A 12,406-nucleotide genomic window follows, 5' to 3' on the forward strand; every position below is an offset into this window, starting at 1 on the left:
ATCTCGGACTGAGCAGCTTGTGGAAGCCCGATTTCGCAACGTCCCTCCTCAGGTGCTTTGAAGATTGTTGCGTACACTGTAACTAACAGTGTGCACACAATCTCACACAAGGAGCGTCTTGGTCCAACGATGCAAAGAGCTGAAGTGTCAAGGTTTTATTTCTCTTGCTAGATGGTCGGGATTTCCCCAACAACTCGGAACCGCTCAGTAGTCAGCTCAAGTGCACGCCCTTCTCTCTCCTCTTCTAGCCTGTCCAAGTGCTTTTATTAAGAAGCCATCAAATGTCATTACTTCTGCAAGTGCAACTCATGGGTTAGAAGAGGAGATGGAGCCAACACAAAGGAAGGCAGGGCCGTATAGCCTTAGTTTTCCGAACAGCTAGTTGCCTTAGTAGTTGTATTTACCCAGAGTAGTTGACAGTCTCTCCAGCTGTGCTCTAAAGAGATGGATGCTGGAGTGTGTGACCCTGGAGTGCCCTGATTCGCTCAGCTCTTCTTCTAAGAAATGCTGTCCTCCTCTAACTAGACTCAGTCCTTCCTTCATAGGAGTGGATTTTATTTTTTTTGTCCCCCTTCACTTTCAGGGATTTCCTCCTTAACCAATGAAAACCGTATAAATTTGTGGTTTGCTGACATTGGTGGGGCGAGGAGTGGCAGGGTGTCTTCTCCACTTTTGGGCTTTTTACTCTTGGCGCAGATCTAGACCAAGGCTGAGAACAGGCCTAAACTCAATGGCCACCTGAGCCTGGTAGAAAGAACTGATAGGAGCCAAAGGGTGATTTGTCAGTGTTATGGCTTGTCTCTCGGTAGAGGGAGTTCTTGCTTTAGGCAGCCAAAATCCCACAGGCTCCTTTCCCTAAGAAAGAGCTACCTAAACTAGCTTTTACTGGGTGTAATTAAGGCACCCATACTTGGGGACAAAAGGAGCCGTTTTTCCTGCATGCTACCTCATGCATTTACTAGGCACAAAGAACCATTTAGCCAGTTCAAGCAATGGTTCCAAGTTCTTATACTGCTGTGTGATAGCAGGAACTCTGACCTTGGCTTCTCTGTGACCTTTCTGTGCCTCAGTCTCCTCATCTTGAAAATGGGGATAAAATGGTACCTACTACATGAGGATTTTGTGAGTTAACACATGTAAAATACCTAGAATAGTTCTTGATGCACTATAATAGTTATTAAATATAATTATTATAATTAATAATTATTTAATAATAATTATCAAATAATTGTTGATACTGGGCGGGTCCCCTTTATTCTGTCACGTGGGTTGGAGGTGAAGTGCATTGTTGCTTTGACCATGTGGACCTTGATAACCAAATGTACAATTAAGTTGCTGACTTGTTTATATTTATAGCTGGCAGAGCCTGTATTGTCCTCATAATAGTACAGAAGAATTCAAGATAGAAAGGCAGTAACGAATGAAGACTGTAAAAGAAAAGAAGAAGGAATGTCAAAGATTGAGGTAGATTAGGTGACAAAGGAGAGTTTGGGGAAATTGTCCAATGGCCTGTGGTATGCTGCACTTTTTGCCCCCTTTGCACGGTCTTGAGAGCTAGGGTTGGGTATGGTGAAAGCACACACCAGTGGTCCCCTAGAAGCTGCTCAGTAACCTGTCCTCCCAGGGCTGTCCTGAGTAGTAAGGTTCTGGCTCTGGAGCCCTATTGGCTAGATTCATATCCTAGCTCTAACACTTGCTAACTAGGTGACCTGGGACAGGTTACTTCATTTCTTTATGCCTCAGTTTCCTCATCTGGAAAATATGCATAATAATAGCACCCACTTTTTAGAGCATTCTGTAGAGTCATTGAACTAATACATGTAAAGAGCCAAGAATATTGCCTAGCAATAGGAAATTCTTAATCAATTTTAGTATTTTGTTGTGCTTTGTGAACGTGGTACCACCTGAGATCAAAGTAGGTGGCAGGAGAAACAGTAAAAGAGTAAAAGGGGGTTTGCTCTTATATTCATTCACTCAGCACAGGCACTACAGGCACTAGGAACAGAGAAATGGTTACAATCTCATGTAATTCAAGTAATTCAGTGGGTATTTTTTGTGCTTTCAAAAAATATGAAATAGAAAAAGAAACTGATGTCTTAGCCTTTAGATATTTTGGTCCTTTATCAGACCCATGGATGGCATTTTGAGAGAAATGTTGCAAGGGGTATCAACAGGATCCTCAAAGACCACCATCTCTTTTGTAGAAAATCTGCCAAGACAAGGAGGGTAATCCAGAGGAAGCCATCTTTAGGGCCTGGTAAGAAAGACCGGAGGTTCTGTTCAGCCGCTGTCTCCCAACCTCAGCAAAGGCCACCTGTGTAGGGCAGCAAACTTGTTCCTCTCCCTGTCAATCCTACTTCCTTCCCAAATTCTCTAAGATCCTGAAGAACTCAGGGTTCATAATTTTTAAATGTCACATCCAAAGTTCAAGAAATAAGTTAATTAAAGCCACTTGAGACAAAAGTATATGAAGTGAGTAGTTGCAGCCATCTCCTTCAAATATGGCCAAAATTATATAAAGACCTAACTGATACCAAATAACACTTCATCCCCAACCTCCCTCCTTGTCAAACTGACCCTCTTCCCAATACTCTACTCCTTCTTGCACTTAGAGAGATGGTTATGCTCCCAAAATGAATTCTTAACATTCTCTCTTCCAGTTTGCCGGCTATGCCTTCGAGAACCTGGGGATCCCGAAAAATTAGGGGAATTTCTTCAGAAAGGTGATCTCAGCGTGCATTATTTCTGTCTTGTGAGTATAAGGCCCCCTTTGCTTTGAATGTCCCAGGGCTTTTGCTATACAGTCTCTTCTCCGTTTTGCCTCCAGCCTCAGATCCATAGCCCTGTTTGTTTGTTTGTTTTTCTTAATAACTTTTCTCTTTTAAAATCTAATTTTTAAAAAGCACTATATATACCTAGTATAAAATCCTAACAGTATAAAGTATGTATGATAAAAAGTTTCTTCTCAAAACCGTATTCCCAACCCTTCTCCCTCTGCCCAGACTCAAATGCTATCAACAGTCCTTCCAGTTACTTTTTCTGGTATACTGGAATACTGGAAAAGAATACTTTTCCCAGTATTCTTTTTTTATTTGGTATAATTTGCATACTATAGAATGCACCCATTTTAAGTGTACAATTTGATGAGTTTTGATAAACTCATAAATCGTGGGGATATAATGTATATCCATATGTAAACACTGCCCCAATAAAAATAAATACTTCCATCACCCCAGAAAGTTCCCTCTTGCCCTCTTCCAGTCAAGCCCCTCAGAGATAATCACAGTTCTGATTTATAGATTACTCTTGCCTGCTTTTATACTTCATATAAATGGAATCATACAGTTTGTACTCTTTTGTATCTGGCTTCTTTCACTCAACACAGTGTTTTGGAGATTCATCTGTGTTGTAGCATGCGTTGGTAGCTTGTGCCTTTTTATTGCCTAGTAGTATTCTGTTGTATGAATATATTATAGTTTGCTTATTTATCCACCTGTTGATGGACATTTGAATTGTTTCCATTTGGGGGCTATTATGAATAAAGCTGCTATGAACATTCATGTACAAGCCTTTTTGGGAACATGTGTTTTCACTTCTCTTGGGCAAATGCCTAGGAGTAGAATTACTGGTTGTATGCTAACTGTATGTTTAACTTTATGTGAAGTTGCCAAATCACTTTCCGAAGTGGTTGTACCAGTTTACACTCCCGCTAGCAATTTATGTGAGTTCCAGTTGCACAATAATCTTGCCAAAACTTGATATTGTCAATCTTTTTTTTTTTTTTAGGTGCTGCTGTCTTTGTGTGTGTGTGTGTGTGTGTGTGTGTGAGGAAGATCAGCCCTGAGGTAACATCCATGCCAATCCTCCTCTTTTTGCTAAGGAAGACCGGCTATGAGCTAACATCTGTTGCCAATCCTCCTCCTTTTTTTCTCCCTGTTTTCTCCCCAAGGCCCCAGTAGATAGTTGTATCTCATAGTTGCACATCCTTCTAGTTGCTGTATGTGGGATGCCGCCTCAGCATGGCCAGACAAGTGGTGCGTCGGTGCACGCCGGGATCCGAACCCGGGCCACCAGTAGCAGAGCGCGCGCACTTAACCGCTAAGCCGCAGGGGCTGGCCCCATCAATCTTTTTAATTTTAGCTCTTCTACTAGGTGTGTATTGGTATCTCATTGTGGTTTTCGTTTGTATTTCTCTGATGAATTAAAATTTTGAGCTTCTTTTCAAGTGCTTATTGGCCATTCACACATTTTCTTTTGTGAAGTCTCTATACAAATATTTTGTCCATTTTATTTTGTTTTTTTCAATTTTTTTTATTTAATTTAATTTTTGTGTGTGTGAGGAAGATTAGCCCAGAGCTAGCATCTGTTGCTAATCCTCCTCTTTTTGCCAAGGAAGACTGGCCCTGGGCTAACATCTATGCCCATCTTCCTCCACTTTATGTGGGACGCCACCACAGCATGGCTTGACAAGCGGTGCGTCGGTGTGTACCCAGGATCTGAACCTGCAAACCCTGGGCTGCCAAAGCGGAGCACGCGCACTTAACCGATGTGCCACCGGGCTGGCCCCCTGTGCATTTTAAAAGTTGGGTTGTTTTGTCTTATTGAGTTGTAAGAGTTCTTTATATATTCTGGATACATATCGTTTTTCAGATATGTGTATTATGACTGTTTTCTCCCAGTCTGTGGCTTGTCTTTTTCATTTTTTTAATGATGTCCTTCGAAGAACAAAAGTTTGTTTATTTATTTATTTGTGAGGAAGATCAGCCCTGAGCTAACGTCCATGCTAATCCTCCTCTTTTTGCTGAGGAAGACCGGCTCTGAGCTAACATCTATTGCCAATCCTCCTCCTTTGTTTTTTTTTCCCCAAAGCCCCAGTAGATAGTTGTATGTCATAGTTGCACATCCTTCTAGTTGCTGTACGTGGGACGCCGCCTCAGCATGGCTGGAGAAGTGGTGCGTCGGTGCGCGCTCAGGGTCCAAACCTGGGCCACCAGTAGCGGAGCGCGCGCACTTAACCACTAAGCCACGGGACCGGCCCCAGAATAAAAGTTTTTAATTTTGATGAAGTCCAGTTTATGAATTTTTTCTTTTATGGTTAATGCTTGTTTGGGTGTCCCAGGAAATCTTTACCTACCCGTTGAGTTACCTCTGTGCCTTTGTCAAAATCAGTTGACCATATATCTGTGGATCTAGATGATCTATTTTATGTCATTGATCTGTGCATTGATCCTTACACAAATACTGCACTGTCTTGATTATTGTGGCTTTATAGTGTCTTGAAATTAACTATTGTAAGTTCTGCAGTCCTTTCCAAGATTGTTTTGGTTATCAGGTCCTTTCCTTTTCCATATAAATTTTATATTTAGCTTGTCAATTTTTCTTTAAAAAAAAAGCCGGTTGGGATTATGATTGGGATTGCATTGAATTTATAGATCAATTTGGGAAGAATTGACAAATAATATTGAGTCTTGCAAGCCGTGAATGTGATATATTTCCCCATTTATTTATTTATTTGGTTCTTTTAAAATTTTACCACAGCAATATATTTTTTTGTGTGTGAGGAAGATCAGCCCTGAGCTAACGTCTGCTAATCCTCCTCTTTTTGCTGAGGAAGACTGGCCTTGAGCTAACATCCATGCCCATCTTCCTCTACTTTATATGGGACGCCTCCACAGCATGGTTTGACAAGCGGTGTGTCGGTGTGCGCCCAGGATCCAAACCGGCGAACCCCTGGCTGCTGCAGCGGAGCGCGCGCACTTAACCACTTGCGCCACCGGGCCGGCCCCCTGCATCAGCAATATTTGTTTTTAGTGAAGACGTCTTGCACATTTTTTGTTAAATGTGTTCCTGAATATTTTGTGATTTTTTTGTGCTATTGTAAATGGTATTTTTAAATTTTATTTTCAAGTGTGTTGCTGGTATATAGAAATGCAATTTATTTTTGTACATTGATTTTGTATCCTGCAATCTTGTTAAATTCACTTATTAATAAAGTTCAGTAGTTGTTTTTATTTTTTTTGTAAGTGCCTTAGGATTTCATGTGTATACAATCATGTTGTGTGTGAATAAAGACGGTTCTACCTCTTCCTTTCCCATCTTTATGTCTTCTAATTCTTCTTGCCTTATTGTACTAGCTAGCTAGGTCCTTCAATCTAGTGTTGAATAGAAGTTATGTGAGTGAATATCCTTGTCTTGTTTCCAATATCAGAGGGCAGCATCCAATTTTCACCATTAAAATATGATGTTAGCTGTAGGTTTTTCATAAATGTTTTTCATCAGATTGAGAAGTTCTCCTTTAGTTCTAGTTTGCTGAGGGTATCATAAATGTATGTTGTTTTTGTCAGGTGCTTTTTCTGCATCTATTAAGATGATCATGATTTTTCTTCTTTATTTTGTTAATGTGGTTTGTTACATCAATTGAATTCTTAAATGTGAAACTAACCTTGCATTTCTGGTATAAACCCTGTTAATCATGATGTATTATCCTTTTTATATGGTGCTGGATTTAATTTGTTAATATTTTGTTTCATTTTTTCATCTATGCTCATGAGAGAGATCGGTCTGTGATTTTCCTCTCTTGTAAGTCCTGTCTGGTTTTGGTGTCAGGTCTTGTTTAATTTCAATGCATTTATAAGCATATACATTTTCAACATAAAAATAAACCTACTATACACAGTGTTTTGTATTTTTCTTTTTTTACCTCATATACTTATGGAGATCTTTCTATATAGGTCATATTGATCTAGTTTTTTTTTTTTAATACCTAATTGGTATTCCATGGTATAGGTGTGCCCAAAAGTATTAAAACAAACCCCTATTAAAGGACATTTACATTGTTTCTAATCTTTCACTGTTGATTTTTATGTTTATAGAAGTAATAACATGCTCATTGTAAAAAACATTAATAATACTTATAAGTATAAATATAACAGAAATTACTCATATAGTCCTAAAGCCCTGCAATAATTAGTATTAAAATAGATATGTTTTAAGCCTAATTGGGAACATATAGCTATAATCCAAGTGTCCTCAAGTCCTCTAACCTTGTAAGGTCGTCTTTTCTAAAATGTTAAAATAAAATAACCTGGGCCGGCTTGGTGGTGGAGTGGTTAAGTTCGCGCGCTCCGCTTCAGCACCCTGGGGTTCACAGATTCAGATCCTGGGCGCACACCAACGCACTGCTTGTCAGGCCATGCTGTGGCGGCATCCCACGTAAAGTAGAGGAAGATGGACACAGATGTTAGCCCAGGGCCAGTCTTCCTCAGCAAAAAAGAAGAGGATTGGCAACAGATGTTAGCTGAGGGCTAATTTTCCTCACACAAAAAAAATTAAAAATAAAATAACCTGAGCCCCCATTGCACGTTACATGTAATTACTGCAGGAAATCCAGCACCCTCCCCAATATTTTTGGAAGATTCTTGGGGTGGGGCTGGGGTGCTGACATTCTTCCAATATAGTACACATACATTGTTTATGGGTATATAGCAGTGTAGCTTCTTTTTCCTTGATTTCCCATTTTACACTCTGCTTTGCGTGCTTTTCAGAAACAAAAGGCCCTGGGCCGGCCCCGTGGCTTAGCGGTTAAGTGCGCGTGCTCCGCTCCTGGCAGCCAGGGTTCGGATCCCGGGCGCGCACCGATGCACCGCTTGTCCGACCACGCTGAGGCCACGTCCCACATACAGCAACTAGAAGGATGTGCAGCTATGACATACGACTATCTACAGGGCCTTTGGGGGAAAAAAAAGGAGGAGGATTGGCAATAGATGTTAGCTCAGAGCTGGTCTTCCTCAGCAAAAAGAGGAGGATTAGCATGGATGTTAGCTCAGGGCTGATCTTCCTCGCAAAAAAAAAGGAAAAAAAAGAAACCAAAGGCCTTTTAAAGTGTGTTTTTAAAGAAAAATTCAATTCTTTGCCTATAAGGCAGAATGACTATAGTCAGGAGATTTTAAAGCCCTGTTTCCCTTCTGTAGAGAATATACTCTGAAAAGAGTATTTATTCTGCACTGAGGGGCAGTACAGTGGTAGGGGTAAGAGTGTGGGTTCCATGGGCCTGGATGTGAATGCTGGCTCTGCTGCTTCCTTGCTGAGTGACCCCAGCCGTGTCACTTAGCGCACTACACCTCAGTAGCCTCCTCTGTAAGATGAGGATGACAATAGCATTTGTATCACAGGGTTGTGGTGGACATAAAATAAGTCCATATACAGGGAGTGTTTCCCCAAAGTGCTCAGCACCCAAAAGCAGTCCTCCGTAAATGAGAGGCAGTGTAGCACAAAGGTGGGTCAGAAGCCAGGGTCTGGAGTTCTGTGGCCTTGAGCAAGTCACATGATCTCTCCTATAAAATGGGGATGATGATGGTACCTACCTCTTAAGGTTGTTATAGGGATTAAATGAGTTAATATTTGAAAAGCTCTTAGAGTACCCAATATGTAGTTAATGCTATGTAAGCCTTTGTTAAGTAAATTACCCTATAAATGCATATATATTCTACCACACTCTATTTCTTAGCTCTCTCACCCTGTCATCCTCCTCACCCCGCTAGACTGTTTCACTGATCATCAATGTTGACAGCCTGGTTCTGCTGCCCCCCTAGATCCTATCTAGCAAGCTGCCTCAGAGGGGCCAGTCCAACAGAGGTTTCTATGGATTCCTGCCTGAAGACATCAAAAAGGAGGCAGCCCGGGCTTCTAGGAAGGTTAGAATCCCCTGAAATGGGGGCCTTGGGGTAGGCCTCTTCTCATAGCTCTCTCATCATCCCTGTTTCTGTTCTTTTCCCTAGTTGGTAGTTTAGAAGTCAAAGGACTCTTGGATTTCCCAACTGGTCCTTCTCTTAAGTTCTATGCTTCTCTGGAGTGTAGTTTCCTAAGTGAGGAGAGGGAGAAATATCCTGGGAAAACAAAAAAGAATTCAGTGCTTGAAGCTCAGCTTCAGGGTGCCCCAGAGCTTTCAGGTTCACTGAGGAAAGGGAATGGCTTTCCATTCCATAGACTGATGTGCCACAGAATGTCTGTCTGTCTTTCTTGGGGCCCTGAGCCTGGGATCTCATTTGCAGATCTGCTTTGTGTGCAAGAAAAAGGGAGCTGCCATCAACTGCCAGAAGGATCAGTGCGTCAGAAGCTTCCATCTTCCTTGTGGCCAAGAAAGGGGTTGCCTTTCACAGTTTTTTGGAGAGTACAAGTGAGTGATGAAGGGGAAAAGTCAGGCTGCTCTTTTGCAACTTGGTATTAATTAGCCATTAATGAAATCAGAGTCTGGTTCTCATGGGCCTGTTTTGATTCACCAGTGAATCTGTCCCTCCATTCAATAATGAGAAACAGTGTCTTGGAGATTTCACAGGGGTTACTTCTTGCTTCCCATCCCCTTCTTAAATTACAAACAGCTGGGGTTCTTAGACAGCTGCTCAGAACTAAGTGGGGCTTTCAGGAAGCAAGGCTTTGGAGACAGTGCCGGGAGCTTTTCTCAGTGGGAAAGCAGCTGTGAGAAGGCACATGGCTGTTCTTCACCTTGCTCCTCCTCCTCTCCATGAGTGTGGATGTTCACTGGGCATCGCCTAGGTGGTGGCTGCCCTTCCTAGGCCGGGTAGCTGGAAAACTGTATCAACGACAAACCAGAAACCGAGTCTGTTTACTCTGCCACAGATCATTTTGTGGAAAACATCGCCCAAAACAGGACATCCAACAGGAGAATGTAGAGGAGGAAAGCTGCGTCTTGTGTTGTGAAAACTTATCTCAAGCAAGTGTTGAAAACATCCAGAGCCCATGTTGTAGTCAGACTATCTACCACCGCAAGTGCATACAGGTGGGGCTTTCTCTGCCCTGGGGACCTTCCACAATTGCCCTAGTTCAGAGCATCCTGGGAATGCTCAGGCAATCTCTGGCTTCTGTGCTCCATGCTGGAGGCCTGTATGCAGGGCTAGTTCCAGGCAGTCAGAGGAAGTCAGCCCAGTCTCTGGTCACTCTTGACCTGTAGGACCTCCGTGACAAGATTTAGACTGAGCAAAATCCTCAGGGTGGCCAAAGCAAATGAACTCATCCTAGAAAGAGTCAAGTAGCCTCAAAATCAGCCTTGCTTCCTGGGATGGAAGGAAAGGGAAACACGTATCCACGTACTTGATCCCTCCTCAGTCAGCACTGCCAAGCCCCATGGTCAGAGATGACAGCTGAGGCACTCCTGGGAGCTCTCTTGAGCTTTTGGCCCCTGGTCTGACACCCGGATTTGCAGCCCTCACCCTAGCCCACCCAAACTTCTTTTCCTGTAACCCCCGGTCAAGCTCTCTTAGCAACATCCTCTTTGTGAGATGAGGGTGGAGGCGGAAAGAAGGTGATCAAAGATAGTGCTTTTACAAACACAAAGCTCTTCCGTGTTTCTCTTACAGAAATATGCCCACACATCAGCAAAGCATTTCTTCAAATGTCCACAGTGTAACAATCGAGAAGAGTTTCCTCAAGAAATGCTAAGAATGGGAATTCATATTCCAGACAGGTAGTGGAAACTCTAAAGCAGGAATTGAGCCAGGGAGTGGGTTGCCTAGATTTCTAGAGAGGAGGTGAGTGTGAGAATAGTTCAGAGAATGAAGAAGCAGCCAAGGCATTGACATACAGTGAAGAGAGAAGGAAGGGGTGGAGGGAGAACTTTTCAATTATCAAAGAAAGCAGGGTGGGGGAAGTGAGGGTGGGGGGATAGGCATGTTTCTGAAAAGGATGCTTTGGGGATCAGAATTCCCTGGGGGATTGGGTTCTTGAGTTCCAGCGTGGAACTAAGGAACCCCTACATTCTACTCTCTTGCTTCAACCCTCTTCCACTGCCAGGCCACTTGCCCAGCCTTGTTGAAAGTACTCAGGCAGCCTGTTGAACTCTCTTGCTGTGCTAGCTTCAGTCCTTCCTACTTCATCCCAGGTGGACAAAGGTTTCACCAATCAATTATGTGTCCCTTACTCACTGTTTCTTTTCCCACTGCAGAGATGCTGCCTGGGAACTCGAGCCAGGGGCTTTCTCAGATTTGTATCAGCGCTATCAGCATTGTGATGCCCCCATCTGTCTGTATGAACAAGGCAGAGACAGCTTTGAGGACGAAGGGTAGGAAAAGGCTCCTGGCTAGAAAGATCTCTCATCGGTGCCATCTTAGTGTTAGACCTTGGCACAGTTATTAGAAGCAAGAAACTCACTTTTCTCTGCAGACCTCAGGGTGAAGACAATTGCTAAGTCCCATTCTTGACCAGCCTGGGACTCACTCAAGTGCAAGTGAACAGGTCTCTCTGCAGGATCTGCTTCCCCTTGTGCCCAGTGGAGAGACACTCAGGGCCAATTGCTTTCCAAATCTACCTTTTGAGTGTCTGTGCCTGGCTGCGGGGTCCTGGGACAGCCACACATATGTCCTGGGTAAAATGTACAGTAAAAAAATGCCTGGGAAGCCCTCAGTAAAGGCCTGGCCAGTAGCAAACATCCCGAGAGTGGTAGTTAGTGTTCTGTTTGTCCCCACAACCCTTCCTTGGCTCTTCCTGTAGGAGGTGGTGCCTCATTCTGTGTGCTACGTGTGGATCCCACGGAACCCATAAAGACTGCTCCTCTCTTAGATCCAACAGTAAGAAATGGGAGTGTGAAGAGTGTACACCTTCTGCTGAAGCCACAGGTGGGACTGGAGGGAACTGGGGTGGGCAGGGGGAGACCTGTGGTGCATGAGAAAGGAGAAGGCCTTGCCACCAGATGGGGACTTTCAGTTGGTGCCTTTAGTTTGGAAAGGAAAGTGGCTAGGAAGGGGCTTAAGGACCAGCGACTGGGAGAGACAGAGGGTTGAGTTGTCCTCTCCCGCCTTTCTTTCACTGCAGACTACACACCTGAAAACTCAGGTGACAGCCCTTGCTGCAGCAGCACCTTGCAATCCGGGGGGCATTTCTGCAGAGACACCAGCCTGGAAGAGAATCCAGGCCCTTCTTGGACTGATTGGTCAGGACCTTCCTTATTAGAAAAACCAGAGTCCTCTGGTGGCAGGAGGGGCCACTCCTGGCGGTCCAAGGGTGTCAAAATCACTCATTACTGCAAAAAATCCAAGTAACAGCTTCTGAGTAGCCTTACCAAGCACATTTGGGTATGAAGCTGTGCTCTTCCATCGGGTTTGGGGAACGAAGCTCCACAGGGAGCTCACAGTCTCACTGTGGGACTGTGAGACAAAGAAAAAGGCCAGCAGTGAGACTACGAACCAAGGAAAGAGAAGTCTCAGGGGAGCATGAGGACAGAACAGAGTCCAGATGTCGACCACAGAACACGTTTGTGGCTATGAAAGCACCTCTGTTTTTTCTGCCTGATTCCCAGAGGGCCCTTTCTTCTCTTCCTCTTCCACTGAGATTCTTCCACCTTAATCTGCTTCTCATATGCCTCTTCCTACTTCCCTCACGTTTGTCATTATGCAAA

General features: G+C 43.6%; 1 protein-coding gene across 1 annotated transcript; it reads left to right on the forward strand.

Annotated features, from left to right (window-relative positions):
* Positions 1-1,239: 1,239 nt before the first annotated feature.
* On the forward strand, positions 1,240-12,050 carry PHF7 (PHD finger protein 7). Its single transcript, XM_058549720.1, has 10 exons — positions 1,240-1,464; positions 2,205-2,257; positions 2,661-2,752; positions 8,592-8,693; positions 9,051-9,175; positions 9,637-9,796; positions 10,374-10,480; positions 10,958-11,074; positions 11,503-11,627; positions 11,824-12,050. The coding sequence occupies exons 1-10, from the start codon at positions 1,421-1,423 to the stop codon at positions 12,048-12,050; spliced, it is 1,152 nt and encodes a 383-aa protein (XP_058405703.1). The 5' UTR covers positions 1,240-1,420.
* The last annotated feature ends 356 nt before the right edge of the window (positions 12,051-12,406 follow it).

This window comes from Diceros bicornis, chromosome 2 (assembly GCF_020826845.1).
Source record: "Diceros bicornis minor isolate mBicDic1 chromosome 2, mDicBic1.mat.cur, whole genome shotgun sequence".
In the NCBI taxonomy this organism is placed as follows: Eukaryota; Metazoa; Chordata; class Mammalia; order Perissodactyla; family Rhinocerotidae; genus Diceros; species Diceros bicornis.